General features: G+C 55.2%; 2 protein-coding genes across 2 annotated transcripts in view; one reads left to right on the forward strand and one right to left on the reverse strand.

Annotated features, from left to right (window-relative positions):
• The first annotated feature begins 1,014 nt into the window (after window positions 1–1,014).
• Window positions 1,015–2,557, forward strand: TMEM81 (transmembrane protein 81). The gene has a single exon (XM_032422393.1). It carries the CDS (start codon window positions 1,457–1,459, stop codon window positions 2,306–2,308), a length of 852 nt encoding a protein of 283 aa, XP_032278284.1. The 5' UTR covers window positions 1,015–1,456; the 3' UTR covers window positions 2,309–2,557.
• Window positions 2,558–6,043: 3,486 nt separating this feature from the next.
• CNTN2 (contactin 2) overlaps window positions 6,044–23,020 on the reverse strand; it is a 32,154-nt gene continuing 15,177 nt past the window's right edge. Inside the window, exons 6-23 of the mRNA XM_032422217.1 lie at window positions 22,773–22,982; window positions 22,391–22,490; window positions 20,857–21,032; window positions 20,346–20,482; window positions 19,731–19,860; window positions 18,155–18,305; window positions 17,902–18,029; window positions 17,385–17,560; window positions 16,736–16,856; window positions 16,052–16,210; window positions 15,490–15,639; window positions 13,561–13,631; window positions 13,024–13,258; window positions 12,584–12,696; window positions 11,952–12,138; window positions 11,306–11,418; window positions 10,681–10,849; window positions 6,044–10,249 (exon numbers count right to left, since the gene is read on the reverse strand). Coding sequence (XP_032278108.1) covers window positions 10,140–10,249; window positions 10,681–10,849; window positions 11,306–11,418; window positions 11,952–12,138; window positions 12,584–12,696; window positions 13,024–13,258; window positions 13,561–13,631; window positions 15,490–15,639; window positions 16,052–16,210; window positions 16,736–16,856; window positions 17,385–17,560; window positions 17,902–18,029; window positions 18,155–18,305; window positions 19,731–19,860; window positions 20,346–20,482; window positions 20,857–21,032; window positions 22,391–22,490; window positions 22,773–22,982 — 2,636 coding nt within the window. The 3' untranslated portion in view covers window positions 6,044–10,139. The remainder of the gene's footprint in view (window positions 10,250–10,680; window positions 10,850–11,305; window positions 11,419–11,951; window positions 12,139–12,583; window positions 12,697–13,023; window positions 13,259–13,560; window positions 13,632–15,489; window positions 15,640–16,051; window positions 16,211–16,735; window positions 16,857–17,384; window positions 17,561–17,901; window positions 18,030–18,154; window positions 18,306–19,730; window positions 19,861–20,345; window positions 20,483–20,856; window positions 21,033–22,390; window positions 22,491–22,772; window positions 22,983–23,020) is intronic.

Genomic DNA, 23,020 nt, shown 5'->3' on the forward strand with positions numbered 1-23,020 from the left:
CTAGCCCCTTTGATTTGTAGGACAGGAAATGCAGTTTACTGATGTTAGATCTTTCTGTGCAAAGATGCAGACCTGGGAGGAGTAGGGGGTGCTCGGGGAGTCCAGAGTTCTGGACAAGATTATAAATGAATGAATCAAGCAAAGAGTTGGTGTTATACCACAAAGATCATCTAGGAATGATCTCTCTCCAGATTCTTTAACTCCGTAAGTGTGTGTAAGTACTCGGCAGAGGCCATCTGGGGGATATTCTGGATATTACAAAAACACATTCGAGGGCATTCCTCCCTTCCAAGGATCTTTCTTAAAATGTAAGTACTGTTAAATTCCTCTTTATTTGACTTTTTTTTTCCCCTTAGATTAAATTGCTTTCAAACTCAAAGACTATTTAAGTCTTTGGTTTTAATCATTGTCAAATCTGAGTGTCTACCGCTCATTTTTTTTTGTTGTTGTTGTTCTGGGACTAAGAATCTGTCTTTGACGTCATAGCTGTTTCATAGCAACCTTGACCCAAGTGACTGATGAGCTCCTCTGTTCTGTGGAGGTAAGGGAGTAGGCCGAGAGGTGGGCAGGATTATGTATCCCCCCCACCAAAAAATACCTTCAGTGCCCTTGGGAGGGAAGAGTGTCTAGAATGGGGAGAGGGGCTGTATTGGGTATCGCCCCTCTTGCGGGTAAACATTTGGATTCTAAAAGGGCAGCTCGGTCCTTGTCTTCATGAATTTTTCATTTCTATTTAAAATTCCTTACCTGTGAACAGTGTTTCACACTTTACAAAGTGTTTTCATGTACAGTTTATCATTTATTGCCCAAAGTGACCCTCCTGAAGTAGGCCAGGTGGTCTTAATTTACAAAGGAGGAAATAGAAATTCAGGAAGGATTGATCACTTGGCTTCCAGTCCATAGTTCTTAATTCTTTTTTACAGAAGGGTTTAGGAACCTTTGAAGTCAATAATAACTTAATGCAAGGTAATCCTCTTTTATTTATTTATTTTTTTAGACCTGGTATTTGATTTCTTGGCCAGATTTAACTGGGGTTTCGAAGCCCTTTAATTTGGATCCTACAGTTTGGAGAGGGGAGGCAGGGGTGAGGAAGAATAGCTTTGCTATGCATTTGAAGTAATTTGGACATTGACTTCAGAAGCTGAAATCTCTTCGTCTTTGTCTTCCCGAGAGGGTGGATTTAAGTTCATTACAAGGGCGTGGACAGAATGGGGACTGGTGAGGTGGTCACCGACAAGCAAGAGCTAGTAAAGCAGCAACGTGGTGACTTTTTCCCTGCCTGTGGCCTCATCTGTTCATAAGGACTGGGTTTGTGTTGATCGAGTTGCAGTGTTTCATTGACAACGGGTGCGTCCTGTGTTTTGACGCTGAAGGAGAGCTTGTGTCGAGGGAGTGAAGTGACGCCATAGAGGATTCAGCTGGGACAACCTCGGGTGCCGGCTGACGGAGGTGAGACATGAGGACCTCGGCCGCTGGTTTCCTCCTCGGGAGCCTGGTGTTGGCCTTTGGTCTGCCTTTGGTGGTGACTTTACCAAAAACACTGGCCATCCCAAAGAAACTGCAGCAAGCCGTGGGGAGGGTTATTGTCAATGCCACCAGCTGCACGGTCACCTGTGGCCTTGGCTATAAGGAGGAGACCGTCTGCGAGGTGGGCCCTGATGGCGTGAGAAGGAAGTGTACGTCTCAGCGCTTGGAATGTCTGACCAACTGGATCTGTGGGATGCTCCATTTCACCGTTCTCATAGGGAAGGAATTCGAGCTGAGCTGCCTGAGTTCAGACATCCTGGAGGTGGGGAGGGAAGCTTTCCGGTTCACCTGGCGACTTGCTCGCGGTATCATCTCAACTGATGATGAAATCTTCAGACCCTTCCGGGCCAGCTCGCACTTCGTGAGGTTTGAGTCTATTCAGGAGTATGACTCTGGGACATACCGGTGTGATGTGCAGCTGTTAAGAAACTTGAGGCTTGTCAAGAGGCTCTATTTTGGGCTGCGGGTCCTTCCTCCTAACTTGGTGAACCTGAATTTCCATCAGTCCCTTACTGAACATCAGAAGTTAGTCGATAAGGGCCTGGAAGTGAATCTGGACAATGGTTCTAAGCCTCACGGCCCACCGTGGAAAAAGAAGGTGGCTGTAGCTTTGGGAATAGGGATTACCAGTGGAGTAGCTGGTGGTGTGTTGGTGATCATTGCCCTGGGCAGTGGGCTGAGGCTGATCTACAGCAGTACCGGCCTTGAGTCCTTCAGAGCCTCCCTCCGGAAAGGCTGGCTGCCCAGGAACCTGCTGGGCCCGTTCAGGAAGCCAGGCTAGCTTTTTAAAGGAGTATCTGGTGGTCTGATTGTGGCCTGGCTAGGAGGGAGGGCTTCCACTGCCAAAGGAGTGAGTGGGGCACATGGAGAGGGGCAACATCATGGTAGCGCGATGGGCAGTACTCCAGATGGATCTCGTCCTGGTCTTCCTGCCACTAGGCCCCCAGAAAGCCTAACCGTAGGCACCGCTGCTGCTCCTGGGAAGAGTTCTAGCTTCCGGGTTTGCATTCGCTATCTCTTACAACTAGATGCCTCTCCACCTCTGTCCCTTCTGAGCAGTATAATCACATAGAAGGACGTGTTAATAGCTTTTCTAGTGGAAACGTTTTTTTCCTCTTCAATAAAAATCATTCATAGTAGCTGCGTGGAGACTAACCTTCTCTACTCTTTAGTTAAAAATCTCTTGCATCTGTTTAAATTGTCCCATAATCTGTCCAGCTTTCCTTTTCCTCCGATTTCTTAGAACAGACATTGCACACATTGCTTTGTAGGAGGGCATATGCCCTCTTGTGGTGGAGCCAGGGCTGTTAGTAATGACATCTGACCTGGGTATGTTAACAGTCACTAAATGTTAATAAGTTGTCTGCCCCTTCTGCACTCCCTGGGCGAACCCTCTGTGTGCGGTGTTAAATTGATTCCTGGTGGAACACTGGATTCTTCACGTCTGGTAGGTTTCCCCGGAACAGTTCCTCGACTTGCTCCCTGCTCCTATCCTCCTTGCTCTTCCAATGCCCTGAAGCATGTGTTCCTGGAGAATCAAGTGTATTAATTTCTTCGAGCAGCCAAGGCTGCCCAAGGAAGGACTAAGACCTTCCTACCTCCATAGGAAATCAGTCCTAAGACCCTCAGGGGCCATTCAGACTGTGTGAGATGATAATTGGCTTATTCGGGATTGTCAAGGAGAAGGCTCTTGGCCACCAGCTGAGCTAATTCTGAGAGAATTTGGAGCATTTCTTCCCCTTACTTTTTCTCTAGCTGCAGACGTGGGGTAGATGTGAAGACTTGGACTCTAGTGGTCCTTCCTCTGTGTGTCTGAATCACCCGGATGAGCTTTTAAAGAATGAGATTCCTGAACCCCAACCCCGAGGATCCTAATAACTCAGTTTAAATTATGGCTAATGGCTCTCTATTATTTTACTGTTAAAAATAATTTCAGGGGCACCTGGCTGGCTCAGTTGGAGTGTGCGACTCTTGATCTTGGGGTTGAGTTCGACCCCCCATGTTGGGTGTAGAACTGAATTAAAAAAACAGTTAAGATAATTTCAACCCCATAGAAAAGTGGAAAGAAAAATTTGATGACAACCCATAGATCCTCTACTTAGATTCACCAGTTGTGAATGTTTTTCTATGTTTATCTTTCTCTCTAAATAGATGCTGATTTTACTGAATCACTTGTGAGTTAGTCACAGACTTTGTGACCCTTTACTCCAAAATGATGTACGCATCAGCTAATGAAGACATTCTCCTGTAGGACTACAGTATCTTCATCCCACCTCAGAAAATTAACAATTCCCTAATCTTATGTATGGTTGATACTTCATCTTCCTGGCTTCTAAAATCTTAAGAGCCTTTTCATTGTTGATCCAGGATCAAGTGAAGCTTCACATGATACATTTGGTTGTTTCTCTTAAGTCTTATTTTACAACAGACCTGCATTTTTGTTGTTGTTCATGACACTGATTTCATCCAAGAGTCAAGCCGGTTGTCTTGGATAGTGACGCACCATCCAGGTTTGTCATGATTGTCCCCCGATGAGATTCCTGAGGAACAGATCTTCCACAGTTTTGACCACAGCCGCCCGCAAATGGTGTGTGCTCCTTGTATCACCTCGGGCACACGGTGGCACGGTGACTCACTGCTGACGAGTGTGGTGATTCGGTTACAGTGCTGACTGCCAGGTCTCTTCAAAGGTGTATATTTTTTCCTCTTGTAATTAGTAATTTGTTGGGGGGGGATACTTTGTGATATTCCTAATAACCATTAACGCCTTAGAATCCATTCATGATCCTTGCCTATTGCCTGCCGGGAACTGTAGAATGGCAACGCTAACATGCCCTTCCTTGACTATATTCATTAGCCTGCATTTTTCTGTAAAGAACAGCTGTTCTTTTTATTTTTGAGGATGCTCCATGGATTCTCTTTTTCAGTGAATTATATATAATCCATGACTGTTGTCCTATTTTTGATGTTTAAGTTGTCCCCAATTTTGGCTGGTAGGAATCTCTTCAAGTCAGCTCTTTTCGTCCTTTTGTTGTGGTCCCATTTGACCTGGAGCATGTCCTTGCTTTCTAGAACAACAAGATGCCTTAGATCCACATTTGGACTTTGTTTTCTCCAAACCCAAACCTGCTGTTTCTCCAAGGGATTCTGGTTCCCTTTTAGTGTGGGGAGTAGTATTCAGGAGGCAAGGTCTGGGTGCTAGGTGTGCTCACAGCCACTGGGGAGTCATGCCCTTAGGCCCTTTCAGTGTCCCCGATACACATAGATCATGAGTTCAGAGCGTCTCTGTTTTTCAGAGTGGGAGGGTGCGACGAGAGGATGCTGTGCCTGGAAGGGCAGGAGGGAGGGGATCACCTAGGGCCTCAGTTCAGGGCCGGGCGGTTTGCTCAAGCACTCGGGAGAGCACTTGCTGGTCTTGAGGATAAAGCAGTGTCTTTGATCTAATGAACTCAGTACGGCATGGCTGAGGGGGGGGGCGCTGACGGGGGCAGCTCCCCATTTTACAGCCACAGAGCCAGACCCGAGGCAGGGGGTGAGGAGCTCGGCCGGCACCTGTCGCAAGCCAGCAGGATGCGTGCGATGGGAGCCTGTGCAACTCTGGGCTCACAGCCCTCTGTGCTTGGGGCTCTGAAATTTTGACTCTGAGACCGCAAAGGGATTGAACAGGCAGGAGGAAAACAAACACCCCAAACCCTCCGATGTGTCAGTAAAGACAGGAACTCCGTCCAGTTCATTGAATTCTGTGCATGTGATCTGCCTCTGGATGTGAACCACATGCTGACTAAAATTTGGGTTCCAGACTGGTCGGTGCTCCCAGCAGCCCCTCTGGGTGCAAGGTGGAAGGGATTAGCCCACTGTCCTGCTGCCCTCGGGCCGGCCCCTCTTGGGGGCTCCCGGTCGGCTCTGGGCATGTAGCTCAGCTCCGAGGGGCAGGGGCTCTGCTCACCCTTGTCTCCCTCTGCCCGGACAGGGGCGCCAGGGCGCAGTCGGCACGGAACCCTGCCTGTTCTGCACCGAGAGACTCGAGCACTCGCAGGGCTGCGCGCATGTGTCACCGTGCACGTGTGTCTCAGATGCAAGGGAGGCCTGATGAGTGTGTGTTGAGTGCAGGAGAGAATGTGGCCGCTGTCAAACGTGAGTAGGGATTCACAGCCTCCTGGCACCGTCTTGCTAGGTGGGGGTCACTGTGTCCCTGCGGGGGGAAGGCTTCCCTTTGGTACCGTTGAGTCACCGCTGTCAAACGTCTGAAAAGCCAGGGAAGCCTGAAGCCCCGTTTGCGCCCCTGTGCTGGGTAGAGCCCGCATGGGTTCTGCTTGGGCCTGCCTTACAGGTCCTTGGCCTCATTCTCCCCTGTCCCAGGCCTGCGTGACGCAGTAGGGGACTGTGTGCTGTGACTTCCTTCGAGCTGACCGTGTGAAGGGGGGCGGGCGCTGGCGACCGGCCTGGGCCAGAGAACAGGACGGACCGTGCGCTCTAGCCTGATGATAAACACCCACAGCAGGTGCCCACTGCCCAGCACGTTGAGAAATCATCTTTATTTAAGAACTGCCTGCTACCAGAGTCAATAAATAACTACCATCAGAAGTACAAGGGAGACGAACAATAGGCCAGTGGAAGTGGTTCCATTTCAACAAGAACGGGGTCGAGTCAGGGGGTCTGATGGAGCCCGAGCCCTCGCCCAGCCGTGAGCCTGTGAGCCTGCAGGCCCTGGACGGGGCTGGGTAAGTTGGAGTCTGGGGGCCAAGGCAGGGTGCACCCCATCGAAGGGCGCTAGGCTCCCTGGGGCTCTAGGCAAACTTATCTGGCCTATTTTTTCCCCCGTCTTCAGTTTCCCTTTATTCTCCTGCCTTCTCAAAGCCTATGACCATATATACAGCTACCAGGCCCCTCTTTCCATGCAGCTTTTAGAAGTCCCTTACAGATGCCCACCTAATCCCTCACACCCCTCCAGGAGCCTCTCGGGCAACCTCGTTCATCCCAGGACGAAGCCCCGCTTAGGTCTGACCTGGGGAAACGGCACCATACCTGGGCCTCGGAACCAGGTTTGAGGCTACCCCTAGCCCGCCAGCACTACCCTCTGGTTGGCGGTCGCATTCTGAGCCAGGAAGAGAAAAGAGAGTCTTCCAGGTGGGGAGGAGATGAAAGGGAGTGAAGCATCCTTAGCCAGCTTGGGTTCTTGCCCTGAGGAGCCTCCACGGCCCCTGGGGCTGCCAAGAGGCTCTGTCTGCCGCCAAGGAGTGCCCGAGGTGAGCCTCCCCACTTCGTGACAGTGACTGTGGTCGCTCCACCTATGGGAAGGGGCCACAGTGGGGAGGAGTGCCAAGACTCTTCCTGTGCTGACCGCAGAATCGTGGTCCTGCAGGACACTCAACAGCATCTCCTCACCCTCCAGACTTCACCGGGCTTAGACCCCAGACCGACAGCTGTCAGAATTCCCCAGAGGCCCCTAGAAGAGGAAGCAGCCTCTTCATCCCTCATCCCGGGCTCTCCCTGCAGAAGCTCTTCCTGATGTCGGACCTCAGATTCTGTTATTTTATCAAAAGAAAAAGAGCCCCTCCTCATGGCTTTTCCGTTCCCCGGCCCATCTCTGTCATTTGACGACCTGAATGCAAGTGGATAGCCTGACCTTGCTGGCCCCCAAGACCTGAGCTGGAGAGAGCTCCTGTCTGCCTGAGGGCAAGGTATACATCGAGACTGTTAGAGCAACAAGGACCAAGTAGCCAAGACCAGGGGGCAGAGGGCCCTGTAGGCTGAGCCCAAACGTAGGCAGAACGGAGAGACTGTTCCCCGCAGCCCTGAGGCCGTGTCTCCAGGCTGTCTCTGTCCCTAGTCCTCAAGGCACTTACTGGCCACTAAGCTGTGGGTAAAGGACTTCTTTGTGGCTGTCCCTCTTGTCGCCTCCTCTGGGGCTTGGTGTGTGGGAGAGGAGAGATCCAGAATCGAGTACTGACCACAGCAGGGGCGAGACTCAGCCTATGTGAGCAGAGAAGGTGGAAATCAGAGGCCCCCGGGCAGGAAGGGGCTCTTCTGTGTAAGCCACCTCAGCTGGGGGCTATTCTATTTTATGCGCTTGCATGTCCTGCAGTCACCCACTGTCTTACTGAACCCGAATCCGTCCTCTGCCTGACATCTGAGGCTGCAGGTGCATGAGTTTCCAGACAGCTCTGCATCCCCCGGACAAGTTCTGGTGAGGTTTTCCTGGGCTGAGCTTTCCTAGTTAAAAGCCCTTGCTAGGTTTTCCAGACGGTCTGCTCTCCTCCCCTTTGCCAAGGGGCCTCATTAGAACTAAGGTTCTTAGTCACGAGTGCCTTTTGCCTGAAGCAAGCTCAGGGACCTCAGCCTCCCGCTCCCTGTTGGGCCCCGTGCACACCGGCTCATCCTTCCCGCCCCAGCATCTACACACCCGTCCTCCTGCTTCCCCTGCCACAGCCCGAGGCAGTGAGGAAAAACTCAGCTAAGCCTTAGAAGAAGGTTTTTTTTTTGTTTTTTACCCTCAGCATCCCCTTTCTGATAGAGCTGGGGACAGGCGGAATCCCAGCCACAGGGGACCAGGAAGGGTGCTAGACCATTTGGGGTCTCTGTGTTCAGCGTGTGGTCACTTAGCTGAGCCCCCAGCACCTCGCCTAGGGGGAGGGGAGGATGGATAGGAGCAGGTGAGGAGGGTTTGGTCAGTGGCTCCAGGGAGGCGGTCCCGGGCTGGGGCCCGGAGAAGTGGTGTGAGCTGACATTTTTAAAAAATTGTAGCGGGTAAACATCAACAGAAACCTGCCCAGGAAAACAGAGCAGGACTTAAAAGTTAAAAACCCATAACAAAATAGAGCTCTAACTGTAAACTACAGAAGCCAGGCTCTGGGGTCCTCCACGGGCCTGTCCCTTACGAGATGCCTGTCTCGCTGCTCCCGTAAGTGAAGGGCCACCTGTCAGAGCATGGGCTTTGGGGTTTCCTGGTCGTGTCACCACTGCTGCCTGGGTTTGGGGAATCCCTGTCCTTGCTTTCGCCCCTTTTCTTGGAGCCAGGGTAAGGGCAGCAGGGGGCTTCAGGCCAGCACTGCATGTCGAGGGCCCAGCAGAAGTTCGGCTTGGAAGGCGAAGGACCGACGTCTCCTGGCATTGGCCCATGCCTTGGGCGGGGACCCAGCCATGCCGGTCACCCCACGATGACCCACCTGAACCTCCTGAAGCAGAATTGTCATAGCCCACCACCTTTCTTAAGACCTTCTTAACCAGGCCATAGCCATTCGGTGCTGCCCCCTTCCTCTGGACAGACAGCCCGGAATAGGAAGGTAGGACAGGCTGTGTGACCTTGGGAAGTCCCTCACCCTTCCGTTTCCTCATCTGTAAAGTGAGGGGCTAGGGCAGGTCGAGCTCGAAAGCCTCCTCCAGCTCTGTTGTCCCGTGACTGGGAATGTACCCAGAGCGCATGATTTATTAATACCTTTTTCTCCGGGGGAAATGCAAAAGAGCAGTCGGAGGTGGCCTGGGCGACAGGTCTGGTCAGGTGGCCCAGGGCATTCCTGGGAGCAGGCAGGGCCGCAGGTATCCTTGGCCCTTCTGGGAAGACTCCCGACTGCAGAATGCACAGAACTGAGGCCGCCTCCCTGTCCCCAGGCTTGCGCGAGTCTGCTGGAGAGCGGCGGCCCGGGGCCCGCAGGCCCAGCGGGAGGCAGGGGGTGGGTGCATGAGCCCGGTCTCCCATCTCCTGCCCACACCCTGGAGGAGCTGTGCAGGATGGGTCTTGGTGGGGTGGGGGGACCTCCCCAAGATAAGCCCTTTAGTCACTCGGCCACCGGTGGTGGCTTCTGTCACTCTGGGGGTGACAGGGTCAGGTTGGCAGTGTTGGCTAAGACAGCAGCGTCACCTGCCTTGGGACTATGCCTCAGGCCAAGTCTGGTGCCCCTTTCTACCGAGTGTCCCAGCCTCTCAATCCCTTTGAGCTCCCACCCTCAGCAGTCTGGAGTATCATCCCCCAAAGCTGCAGGGACTCAGGCTCCTGGCCTCGGACTCTGGCGCACTGGTTTTCAGCCACGTGGGTAGGTGGCAGGGGCCTCTAGGGGGCATCGAGGACAATGTCAGGGTCCAGCTGTGCGGCCCCTGGGGAAAGTAGGGGAGTTCTTGGTCCTGGGTCTGGCTCTATTCTTAGACTAAGGGACGTTGATGTTTATGCTTTGTCCTACTGCAGCCCATTGGTGTCCAGTGTTCCCACTGGGCCAGGCACTCTGCTCCCAGGGGGCGGAGTGCGTCTGCGGGACCAGAGCGCCATCTTCCCCGATGTGCCGATACGTGTTTCAAACCCCCTTCTTCCCATGGGCCTGTTCCTTCCGTCCAGGCGCCCCAGAGGGCCCAGGCATAGGGTTCAGTATCATCATGGAAGTTACTGCCTGGTGTCTTTTGATTTAAAGAAAAAGAAATCCTTGCACGGGTTCTATCCTGTGGCAGAATATGAAATATCCTACCTCCTACAAAAAAGGGCACTGTTTAAAATAGGTACTGAAAGCCAGCCATTCTCAGGCCCTGTGTTGGGCCACCTTGGCATCAGGAAGGGGCCAGGGCCAGCTGGCTGTGTCCATCAGAGGCGGGGGTCCGGCTGTGGCAGAGAGGGAGGGGTGCCAAGATCAGAGCTCCAGGTAGCCTGCGAGGACCAGAATCGCCATCAATGAGGAGAGAATGGTGCCAGGATGTGGGGCCGGGCTGATTGCAGAGTTCTCCACCATCATGCTTGTGCCTGAAACCAGCAGGTGGAAAAGTGGGGCTGTGTCCCCTGGGCTTGGGGCCAGCCTGCCCCCGACCCACCCCCAGGACAGGATCCAAACCTTGGCTAAGGAGACTCGGGGAGGGCGGCTTCAGGGCTGGGAGGTGTTCTCAGCCCTGCTCCTACAGCATTTTGTAAGACCTTTGCTTCTGCAGTCTCGAGACCGGCCCTGTACCCCGTGAAGGGAGCTCACTCCTCCCTGGCCCTCAGGGATGTGTGGGGGTGGGGGACGGGTGGTGGGGAGGGCCGTGCCAGGACTCGGTTACACTCAGTTCCTGCCTCCCTTCCTCTTTCCCCTGGGGGTCTGGCTGAGTTGGGGTTGGTTTGGGTGGGAATGGTTCCTTCATCAAGCATCCGGATGGACCCTGATGCTCCTGGGGGATAAGGTGGGGAAGAGACAGCACCTCCATTCCTCACAATGTGGACTTCTGCTGGGGTCCCATCCCCTCCAGGCCCTGTGGTCCGAATCTGCACGAGGGCATGGCCGATGTCTTCCGGAACGGCAATGTCTATCCAGTTCCTGCTGGTGAGGTGGAGCGTGGGAGTCGGGTGTAAGTCATTCTGGTACAGCATCTGTGGGGAGGAGGTTAGCCAAGGTAGAGTTTACTTACAGCCTCTGATTCTTCTCTTCCCCAGCTCTGGGCACTGGGAGGTGCCCATTCGGTGCTGGTCCTCACCTTTCCTGTTGCCCGTTGACCCGGACCAGGCTCTTGAGCAAGCTCCTCACTGGTGGGAGGAAAGCTTGCAAGCAGCTGAACCATCTTTGCAGACTCCTTAGGCTGGAAGGACCCTCAGACTTCACCTAGTCCATCGCCGCCCCCTTGAGCCCTGTCTTCCCACCGTCCTCCCTTCAGCCCCTTTTCTTCTGTCTCTGCTGCAAGCTACCTATATTTTGTGTCTCCGACAATCCCAAACTCTGCTTACGTCTGACTCGGAGCCCTCTTGCTCCACACTGCAGCTCCCTCTGTCCCCTGGAAATTCAGAGGCGCTGTGCCCGACCACTCAGTGCCTGGTGGAGCCCTTCCTTACCTTATAGCCTGTGACTGCAGACTCATTTCGGAGAGGAACCACAGGATCCCACTTGATACTAAGACTGGAGCTTGAGAAAGTCCAGGAGATGTTGCCAGGAGGGCGCTGTGGGGCTGCCGGAGGAGGGAGAAAATTGAGAAATGTTCCCAATGTTTCCTCCCCAGCCGCCCCCTTGCCTTAGCTGGTCTTTTTCTAGGTGTCTGCCCACAGCCGTTAAACCCAGAACATTCTATCACAGCTGCCTAAGAAACAAACCTCATGAAAACCCAAAGGCTGGAGAAGGGAGAGGTGCTTCAGAGGCCATGAATTCTCCCTATTTTCATTAGTCTTTTTTTTTTTTCTTTAAAGATTTTATTTATTTATTTAGAGAAAGAATTCCAGCATGAGTGGGGGGAGGAGCAGAGGGAAGGGGAGAAGCAGGCTCCCTGATGAGCAGGGAGCCCAATTCGGGGCTTGATCCCAGCACCCCGGGATCATAGCCTGAGCCGAAGGCAGACACCCCACTGAGCTACCAAGGCACCCCTATTTTCATTAGTCTTGCTGTCTTGTATCTGTCCAGCCCAGGGCTAGTGGGCTAGAACGTTAGTCTTATCAAAGGGGAGAGAGTGGTCCTAGAGGCCCTCCCACCCCCAGGGGACAGACTCACGGGGCTTCATGGTGGTGGCATTGGCAGAAGGGCTGGCGGGCCCAGTGCCTGCCCGGTTGTAGGCCCGCACGGTCACGTGGTACTTGGTGTTGGCGTGCAGGCCAGTGACTCGGGCACTGGTGTCCAGCCCGGCTGTCCTCACTCGGTCAGCGGCTGCTTCTTTGTCGCCGGCCTTCCAGTAGCGGAGCTGAAGGGGGCAGGGGGACCCCTAGGGTCAGCAGCCAAGCCCACACCTCAGGGCGACCCTGACCCTGGCCCTGGCCACTGACATCCTGTTCCTCTCCTGCTCCCTCTGGTCCTCCTGACCCAGTCTCGGGTCTCAGAACCCGGACACTAGGTCATGAGCTCCAAGACAGCAGGGACACGTGCGCGTCGCTGCCGGCTTGCTGGCGCCCCGCAGAGAGCCCAGGCAGGGCTGGCTCTAGGCAAGCACTTCCCTTCAAGCCTGTCCACAGCTCAGTCTTCGGCTCTGGGCGTCAGCCACAGGGGCTTGGCTAGGGCTGCCTCCCCAGGGCCGCCCAGACTGTGGCAATTCCCCACGTCAGTGAATGAGTGATCCCAGGAGGAGCGACCAGTGAGCTGTGAGGTGCCCCAGCCCCCCTTCCTCTCCCAGGTCCCAGGTCAGTGCTCACCTCATACCCCAGGAGGATGCCATTCATGTCCTGCTGCATGGGTTCCCAGGTCACGTTCATCTCTGAAGATGAGACCCCCTTGGCCCAGACCTTGGTAGGGGCCACCCTGGGCTCTGGGGACCGATACAGAATGGGTTTGGATTCCCCGGGGCCTCCCTGTGTCCTACAGAGACGCTGCCAACCGGGACTGCCCTTGCTTAGGATTTTCTAGAGCGCAGGGCCCTGGATGAAGGCCACGAGGGGGTTCCCACAGCATCCCCCAGGCCCGCTTCTCTTCCCAGAGAGCCCCCCCCTCCTCCTTCCCCCCGCCTGAGCGGGAGACAGGGTAGCCAGGGCTGGGAATGAGGCCAGTGGCCCGCCCGACCGCCTGGGGTGAGCAGCACCCTCCGCACGCACACCCCACGGCCCGGAGGTGGGGGCGGGCCCGGGGAGGGGCGCACCTTCCTCGGCCGAGTACACCAGCGCCGTGAGGCTCTCGGGCCCTTCCCCGCGGCGGTTGTAGCTGCGGATCTTGACCTCGAAGGGCGTGTAGGGCCGGATGCTGTCGTTGCTGTAGACGAAGTGCTGGGTGTGGGCGCCGGGCACCCGGGCGGTTTGCCAGCGGCCGCTGCCCTGCCTGCGGAAGGACAGCAGGTAGCCGAAGCCGTCTCCGTTCTGGTACTCTCGCGACATGGGCTGGGGGGCAAGAGCGTGGCGTGGGCGAGGGGCCGCCGGGCGTTTGCCTGCCCGGCCTCCGGCCCCACGCAGCCTCGGCCAAGCGGCGCAGCCCCGGGGCTTGGGGGGTGGGGAGTCCTGCAGTGAGTGCGAGGGGAGGGGAGAGGATGCTGCCCGTCCCCACTCGGGCCCGCACGGCGGCTCTGTCTGGGTCCTCTCTACACGCAGCGCAAATCTGGAGATGCGTGGGGACGGGTGGGGGGCAGGACGTGTCCCTCCAGAGAGCTTGGAGGCACGGTTCTGCCTCTGTCCCTGCAGCTTACCGTCCAGTTGACGATGAGCTCTCCGGGGGCTCCACCCCCTCCGCTGAGTCCCGAGGGTGCCACCGAGGGGGCTGTCAGGGCAAAGGGACACAGATGTGGCTTGTGAATGGACCGTGACGGGGCACAAGCCTCGCGCCCGTGCCTGTGCAGCAGACTAGGATGGGGACACCCCTTCACACTGGCCCTAGTTTTGTCCTCCAACAGGCTCTCTGGACGTGGGCTCTGGAGTCAAGGGAGACCTGACATCAAGTCCCACCTCTGCCACTTACTAGCTGTGTGTCCCTGGGCAAGTTACTTAACCTCTCTGAGCCTGAGTGCCCTCTCCGTAAGATGAGGATAATAATGTTTCTCTCAAAGGGCTCTAAGAAGAATAAAATCCAACACAATGGTGCCTAGCTCATGTACCAGTCCATGCTCCGTAATAGTTGATGCTCCATAAATGATCTTTGTCTTCTTCTCTCCTGTCAGTTTAAACTAAATAAAAGAGACCAACTCCAGTTTGTTCTAAAATGAGGGGAATAAATCATCTGGAAGTGCAGTTAATGCAAAAAATATTTCTTTTGGGTTGCAGGGGGTTTTATTATTATTTTTCTCTTCATGGCAGATTTAATTTTCTAATTGTCTCTAGTATTCAACAAAACTGATATTAAAACAAGACTATTTAATTAGATCACGAGTCTTGGCAGGGGGTAACTTGGCTGAGCGACAAAATAGTTCCACAGAGAATCCAGCAAGGGGAAACTTACCACTTGATTCTGATGTCAGTAGTTTAGGGCCTTGTAATGTGCAAGGGGTGCTTAACCACATTGCCCATGTGATCCTGTGAGGTGAGCGTTCTTATCACCCTTGTCAAGTGGAAAGACCAAGGCCCAGAGCAGTTGAGTGACTTGCCTAAGGTCACACAGCTAATAAATGGCACAGTTCAAATTTGAACTCAACTCTTCTGATTTCAAAATCCATCATCTTTCTTCTGCACCCTAGCTGTCTTTTGCTCACCAACTCCTGGGATACCAGAATGAAGGAGACCACTCCCCTCCCTTCATTTGTCTCTCTAAGAAGTTCAACCAAAGAAGGGGCTTTTTCTGGAATTCCTTACTCTGGAGAGGTACCGGTTAAAAATGTTGACTGATTGGAGAGTTGGCCTGGGGCATATGGGAAACCATGTTTAAGGGACACAGGGAGGCAGACCCTTACTACACATGGGAGGGGGGAAGCCTGGGTGGCGGGGGAAAGGGAGATGGGGTCCTGATTCCATGTTGCCCATCTCAGGACCCCAAGGCTCTCATTCTGGACCTTCAGCTGTGAAAGTCTCAGAGGGTGGGCAGGTGCCTCTCCTGGCTTCTCTCTCCTTCCTTCCCCACTCAAGATGTGACACCTACCTGCCTTTCAGGGAGGCTTGTGGGAAGATTGTCCCATTCCACCTGCTCTGAAGGATTTAGAGACACGGACTGCTTCCCTACACACACACACACACACACACACACACACACACCTTCCTCATTAACTGATTTCAACAGCTCATGTACTACCAGGGAGGACATCTGCCCATCACCCCATGGTCCTGGGTTCAAGTCCAGGCTCTGCCGATGTGACTCTTCTCTTCTCCAGACTTTGATTTTTCCTTTTATTTTGAGATCATCGTAGATTCACATGCAGTTGTAAGGTTGGCCCATTTTTTAAAAGGAGGAGTTTGGACCGGATGGTTCTTCCAGCCCTGACAGGCCCAGGCCATGGCCCAGGGCAGAATGCATCGTGCGGTGCAACGGCCTTGCCCTGACTGTGTCCCTTTCTCATCTGTTTTGTTACAGTCCGAAGCCTGGTGAGCAGGGTGGGAACTCCCATAATTGCTGCTCCCCTGGGGTTCCCTCTCAGGAGGGCTAGGGGCTGTGCCCTGACGTTACTTCTCTTTGGGACCCCCAGGACTCTGACCTGCTTCCTTGGTCCGGATTTTGCTAGAGGGCCCACTGGGCTCCCCGGTGCCCAGGATGTTGCTGGCTAAGACCCGGAACTCATAGTCCATCCAGGGCGTGAGGCCCAGCACCTGCGCGGTCTCGGCGTTGCCCTCGATGTTGGCGGGATCTGCAAGGGACCCGGAGTCAGGGTGCTGGCACTTGTTAGTCTAGATGGAAGGGCAGGGACTGGGCCTGACCCACCTCATATCCGGGCCCTCATGCTGGTGCCTGCCATACGCTCAGTGCTCAGCACCTCTTTTAGAAAGGATGGGAAAACTAGTAGACTTCCCTGCCCGGGAGCCTCTGTTGATGCTGTGTGCATCCGTGTGAGCCGCAGAGATGGTCTGTCAGTGTTCTAAGGGCACAGACTGAGTGCTCCCTTCTCCTGCTCTCTTCCCACTCTCTTGCCATCCATGGGACCGCCTCCCCCAAGGGCCGGGGAGCTCCCTGCTGGCAGAGGAGCTAAGCTTGTCCCTCTCGGAAGTTCCCGGCTCAGCCAGGCCTTATCTGCACTGACCTGGGTGGACCCTCACACTTACTGGTGCGAACCTGCTTCCACTTCCCTGCAGGTGGAGTGCGGGCTTGCAGGGTGTACTTGGCAATGGGGCTGTGGTTGTCGAAACCTCGGCTCCAGCTGAGCTGGACGGTGGTGTCGCCAATGTTCCTCACCACCACGCCTCCTGGGGGACCTGGTGGACCTGCACCAGAGGGTCAGAGCACAGTGAGTCAGAACTGGGCAGCTTCAAATTTGAGCCAACCTCCTCCCGGCTGGCTTGGGCTGGTGCAGTACCCAGAGGGGGCAGCAGAGGGCGCAGTAAACACGTATGGGGTGGGAGGGCCAGGAATGGGGGCAGCAGCAGATGGGGGGCTGGGAGGTTGGAGAAATGTGTCCCAGGCTGGAGGGGCTCACGGAGGCCCTCACGTAGAGATGTGTATAGATTTCCCAGCGCCAGGCTTTGAAAAGTGCTGGCCTCAGCCGAGTTCTCCTGTCTAGGGAAGTGGATCTTTAAAATTATGACTCTGGAGGAGGAATATTCTATTCATCTGGGACCTTCAAAAAACCATGGGATAAGTTCGGCTCCGGGGACTTAGAAGCCCTTCTCTGTCAGAAGTCCTTCCGCACAGCTTTCTGGGAGAGGAGGGGAGTTAGGGAGGAAAGGTCAGAGTAGCCCAGCTGGCCCCTGAGGGCATTGGGGCAGGGGCGGGGTGGGAAACCCCATCACCTCGGACCAGGACTGTGGCCTCCTTGGACGCACTGTCCACCACCGTTTGGGCCATGCACGTGTACTTCCCGCCGTGACGCAGCTGGGCATTCAGGATGGTCAGATCCCCAACTGTCTCCTTCTGCACATGGGGGACAGAGAGTGGGGGGGCAGGTCAGAGGAGGGGGCCCTGGCTAGTGCAGTGAGCCATGAGACATGAGGTAGGGCTTGGAGTCCCCTGCTCCGTTATGTCCATGGACCCCTCAGCATCTCGGGGTTTCTGTCTGTTCAGTGGGAGGAATCAGCTACTCCTTTCTTAGTACGCGGGACTAAACAACAGTTTGTTACAGAGACAGTCAAACGTGGTCCAAGTTGATGATGTCATTTGCGTTGGGGTCAGGAAACAAGAACAGTAGTGGAGGCTTTGCTGGGCGCCTGACATTCCAGGTTTGTCCCTAACCCTCTCCTAAAAGTATGGCCTTCAGGTGGGATCCAGGGAACTGCCCGTCTAAGGTAGGGGGTTCTTCTGAATCCAAGGATGAGCTTGCCACACATGCATTCCTGAGGGAATGGGGAAAGGCTCTGGGGGTAGTCACAGTGAAGGACATCTTGGGTCCCCTGTCTGTCAGAAGGAGGGAGGAGCCGAGAATTTTCTGGCTTCAGGCCTTACCGCGCTGGCCCTCCGGTAGTGACCCCCAGGCTTATCGAGGTCGATGGGGAAGTCATCCAGGGTCCAGATGAAGGTGAGGTCCATGGTGGGGTCATGGGAGGCGTGGCATTGCAGGGTCAGGCTATCTCCCAAGTTGATGTCCGCACTCGAGGGAGCTAGAGTGATCTTGGTTGCATCTGCCAAGCAAAACAATGTCCCGGGGTGGATGGGGGAGGAAAGAGGCCCAGGCAGAGGCAGCAGGGCAGGGTGAGAGGGTTGGACCCTAAGCCCCAGGAAAGAGAAGAGGCAGCAGGGCCAACAGGATCTTGACCTCCCAGGAGCCTCACGAGTGTGTGAGAGGGAGGCAGGAGTAGATTCTGGATGGTGGCACGGGGGTGGTCCCAAATGAAGTCCAATCCTGGGATAGCCTCAAAACTAAACTAGGAGGAAGGTGGGAGCACAAGAGCAGGGTGGTGAGGGGGGACTGGCGCCCCGTGGCAGCTGAGCCACCTGCCCTCTGCCAAGCCACAGCCCTCACCTCGCACAGATAGGATGCCCGTGCTATTGGCTTTCCCCATGAAGTTCTCAGCGAAGCAGGTGTATTTGCCCTCATCTGACCGGCTGATGTTTCTTATGATCAAGGTGCCGTCCAGAGTTACAGTCACTCTGCAGCAAGGAGAAAGCAGATCTGGCCAACCTAGGGTCACACTGTCGTCATCACGGGAAGGGGACTCGCCTTCAGGGTGGATGAGGAGGAGCAGGAATTGGGCCGGGTGGAGTAGAGGTTGTACCTGCTGCTGTTGACCAAAATCTCAGTGCCTTTGCTCCAGAGTACCACGGCCTTCGGAGCCGCCCGGGGCTGACAGGGGATAGCAACCTCTCCCCCGCGGGCCGCAGGGATCAGACGCTTTACAGGGTTCAGCCTGAAGTCGGGGGCCAGAGCTAGAAGGAAAGGGGAGTGCCCTGCAGTCACCCAGGGAATCCTAACACTGCCCATTGCCTTGATGAAGACGTCCCCTGGCTCCACGCTACACACTTTACGTACTTTACGTACCCTCCGAGGCCAACCCATGAGTGACTTGCAGTAGCTGCACTGCCCAAATACACCCAGAATCCAGCCCCTTCTGGTCACCCCCCCAACTGCCACCACGCTGGCCCAAGCCACCAAATCTCCTGCAGAACTACTGAAAAGCCCCCTAGTCGGTCTTCCTGTTTTTGCACTTTCTTTCTACAATCTCTTCCTCCACTCAGCAGCCTGGCATATCTTTTAAGAAACTTAAACACACACTCAGGATGAAGTCCAGCTCCTCACAAGGGCTCACAAATACGACCCCACCTCTCCACTCACCTCTCACACCACTCTCCTTCATTTATTATGCTCCAATCACCTGGGCCATTTTCTGTCCTTTGAGGATGCCAACGTTTTTTCCTGCCTCGGGACCTTTGCACTTGCCATACATTTTGCTTAAAAATCCCTCAGATCTTTGCGTGGCTGGCTCCTTGTTAACACTCAGGTCACACTCCAAGTATGACTTCCTCCAAGAGGTGTGGCCACCCTGTCTAACTGGCCCACCTTCCTCCTACCACTCTGCTGGATTTTCTTTATACTGTAATTTTCTTATGGCTGTCCAAAATTATTTAATTACATGATTTTGTGATTGTCCCTCTCTCTCCACTGGATTGTAAGATACTTGAAGGCAGAGACCTTATCTTTCATGTTCACTCCCTAGAAGGTGTTGAATAAATATTGGTTGAAGGAACGAATAAAAGAATGAGTCTTAGTTAAGCTCACTACAACTTGATGAGGTAGGTATCACTATACCCATTTTACAGATGAGGAAACCAAGGCCCCGTGAGCTCAAATCATATAACTAAGAACACTAGCACCAGCGGACATTTATTGGGCACCTGTTCCGTGACAGACAGGTCCTCTCTGCTTTACCTCTATCTCATCTCCTCTTCCAAAGAGCAGCACAAGGGCGGGACTGTTATTGCCCACCTTTTATACATCAAGAAACTGAGACACAAAAGATTAAGTTGCCAAAGGTCACATAGCGGAAGGGGCTGGTTTAAACACAAATCTAATTGATTTGGTTGCCAATGATTTTCGCCCCCTTGTTCACAGCAGCCAACAACTTACTTTAACCGTGCCAGACACGGTACAAGCCAGAGACCCCGTCTTCGGGAAGCTCCCAATCTAGTGTCTCATCTCCTTTCTTCGATCCCTCTGTTCTGCTCAGAAGCCATTGGAAAACTGCGGGAAGCTGCCCGCGTGTGTTCGTGTGTTTAGAAACGCCGCAGCTCAGAACGCTGGGAGCCCCTACCTGCATGTCCTTGCCGACGGCCCCTGCCCACCTGGGCCCATACCTTGCACAGCCAGCTCGGCACTGGCATAGATGGTGCCGTGCTTGTTCTCCGCCACACACTGGTACATGCCCGAGTCCTCCAGGCTCAGCTTGGAGAAGCGCAGGTCCCCAGCCAGCACCTCGACACGGGACTGTGCCCAAGAGAGCAGGGGTGGGGCATGAGGGGCATGAGGACTGCTGGAGTGCTGGAGGACGGGCCGGGGGGCAGGGGGGCGCTGGGTAGGTGGAGACTCTAGGCGGCCACTAGGGGGGGCTCATTTGCCCATCTCAGGACCTCCTGGAATCCCAGGACTCCGGTTCCCCAGGCCCCTGCATATCAGCACACTGAAGCCAGAGGGACAAGGTGACCTACTCAGGACCACAGAGTGATTTTGTGACTCAGTTGTGCCTGGATCCAGGTCTCTGGACCCTCCAGTCAGGACTCTATCCTGGTGACCAGCCTGTGGCCGTGTGTATCTGGGATGGAAAGAAGCACCTAGAACCACCCGCCCCGTGGTGCCTTAATTGTCCCAGAGAGGCTGCAGTGGTGGTGCAGAGTCAGGGAGGAGAGTCTGGAACGTGAGGGAACCAGGTGAGCAGCGGACAGCTGGTGTGTGGGAAGCCCCAAGTCTCCTACCTGGGAGGCCAGAGGCTCCCCGTTCCGCAGCCAGCGCACCGTGGGCCGGGGCTTGCCGGCCGCTGCACAGCCCCAACGCAGGTTGGAACCGATGTCAGCCTCCATGTCTGAGATCACCTTCAGCCACTCGGGCTGAGCTGCCGGAGGAAGGGGGAGAAAGGCCGGGGGTGAGCTGGGAGGAGCCTCCCGCTCAGAGTGGACCGGGATTGCAGTTCCTGTGACAGACAGCAGAGGGCGCCCTCAGCGTTCCGGGACGGGGTTGGGGGGGCGGAGCAGGTTGAAGGAAGCTGGCACTTGGTGTGTGTGCCAGTGGCTCTTTTAGCAACTGAAAGCATTCTAAAGTCTTCCATGTGCTCTCTGCAACCCCGAGTAAGCTCTGAGCTTCTGTTTCCACACCCAGTGCAATCCTGGGGCAGGAAGGCTTAAGCAAGGGGGCCTCCCCTCCCTGACTTTTGGATCTGCTTCCTCAGGGGTAAGAGTGAAGGCGGGGGAGGGTGTCCCAGCTGTGTACCCTGCACGATGATGCGGCCCTGGACGGTGTCGCGGCCCTTGGAGTTCTCCGCCTCACACTCATAGGTGCCCTCGTCCTCGAAGCTGACGCTGGGGATCTGCAGGGTGGGCTCGGCGGTGGCCCACTGGGGGGACAAGGAGCCGTCCACTTTGCGCCACTTGATCTGGGGGACGGGGCTGGCAGGGGAGACAAAGCCAGAGCGGGTGGGCTGCGCTAGGCAGACTCCTGTGTCCCCGCAGCTCTTGCTCGAAGATTCTCATGCCCTCCTGACGTGCTGGGCGGGTGGGGATGGGGAGGAGGGGGGGAGGGAGAGGGGCAAGGGGGAAGGGCGGGGCCTCTCCCCCAGGTAGGCTCAGAGCACAGGTAGGGGAGAGGCTAGAAGTAGGGTTCCTCTCTCCTCTTGTCTCCCCTGCAGTAATTGTGACACCAGTGAACTTCCTTGTGGTTTGTACCCTGAAGCTGGCTTGCCCTCCCTTCCCCCACCCTGCACTGGCCACCGAGTCTGGGACTGCCTTCCTCAGCAATGGCCTGGGACCTGCGGTTCTATGGGTCCCCTTCCCCCTCTCCCCAACAGGCTTTGCCTTTACTTTTCAAAAGGCCTCTACTTATTAGTGATTCGTTTACTAAAATGGACTAAGGTATCAGTGAGTCTGAAAGGATTAATACATTAACCTTCCATGTGCTTTCTTTTTCTTTTTTTTTTAAGTGGGTTCCACTCCCAGCTTGGAGCCCGACATGGGGCTCAAACCCAGGACCCTGAGATCAAGACCTGGGCTGAGATAAGAGTCAGATGCTTAACGGACTGAACCACCCAGGCGCCCCCCACATGCTTTAAATATGAATTTTCTGGAAGCCCAATAACTTTTCACAGAGCAGGGACATCCTAGGTATCCACAGGAGACCTGAGGGAAGAGGAGACCAATGTGCAAATCACATTGTTCTACAAACATTTGTTGAGCACCTGCTATTTGCTTAGCCCCGTTCCAACGAATCCTTTCTCTGGAAGAACAGGATTTCTATTGCAATTTTTAAAAGAGAACTGTTAGCATGCATAGAACACTTACTAAATGCCGGACACTGTTCTGGGCACGTCATGTGTATTACCCCACTGACCTCACTTCTTGCCTCTCCCCTGCCTGTGATGCAGGTACTATTTATGATGATTACCATGTACAAGTAAAGGACGCAGAGGCACAGAGAGGTTAAGTAGTTTATCCAGGGCCTCGCAGCCAGCTAGTGACAGAACTGGGATTTGAACCAGGCCGGCCAGGTTGGGATTCGTGCATGGCGCTACGTGCCTCCAGCCTGGGGTGCTGCATCAGCCCCCTGAGCCTGTCCCGCCTTGCTGGGAGCACCCAGAATGTGTCAGGCCCCTTCACTCAGAGGGACAGTGCTCAGTGAGGGGTGGTCCCTACCCACTGTGGGTCCACCGCGCTGCCAGACCCTGCCTGCCCTCTCCCTGGGGTGACCCGGGCCCCGGAGGGGCTCTGATAGGCTGTGCCCTGGCCTGCCCCCTCCCTCCTCCACCACTCACTTCCCGAAGGCGAAGCACTCCAGGGTGACCTGCTGCCCTACCAGCGCATAGGTCTCTGCTGGGAACCGAGCCTTGATGCTGGGTGCGAAGAGCCTGGTGTCTGCGAAGAGAGGGGTTTTGCAGATCGGACACAAGGGATGCAGGCCAGGTGCTCCTGGGCTTAGGATCTCAGCCCAGCTCAGAGCCGACTCTTTCTTGACCCCTGTTCCCCCTTGGGGGCCTGGCAAGGGTCTGGGGCCCTGCGGCCGGAGGACCCGGGGTTCAGGCCCCAAACCCCGGGCTCTGTGAGCCGCTCTTCACAACCTCCAAGGGGAACTCTCTTTTCCTATTATCCGCCGACCCTTCCAGCTCCCTCCTCCGCACCATGCCCACCGACCCTGACCTTCAGCAGCCAGGTTGAGCTGAGCGAACTTGCTGAAGACGCTCTTGGTGGAGAAGTCCATGTGGCTGGTGGCCAGGCAGGAGTAGTTGCCCAGGTCTGAGGCGTTGGTCCGGGCAATGTACAGGTTCCCTGTGGTCTGGGACACGAAGTGACGCCCGTCCGTCGGGATGAAGTTGGGGAACTCGTTGAGGAGCCAGCGATAGGACAGGCCTATAGGACGTGGGGAGTTTGAGGAAACCACGGGGCGC

Source organism: Phoca vitulina, unplaced genomic scaffold (assembly GCF_004348235.1).
Source record: "Phoca vitulina isolate PV1807 unplaced genomic scaffold, GSC_HSeal_1.0 scaffold26, whole genome shotgun sequence".
NCBI classification, from domain to species: Eukaryota; Metazoa; Chordata; class Mammalia; order Carnivora; family Phocidae; genus Phoca; species Phoca vitulina.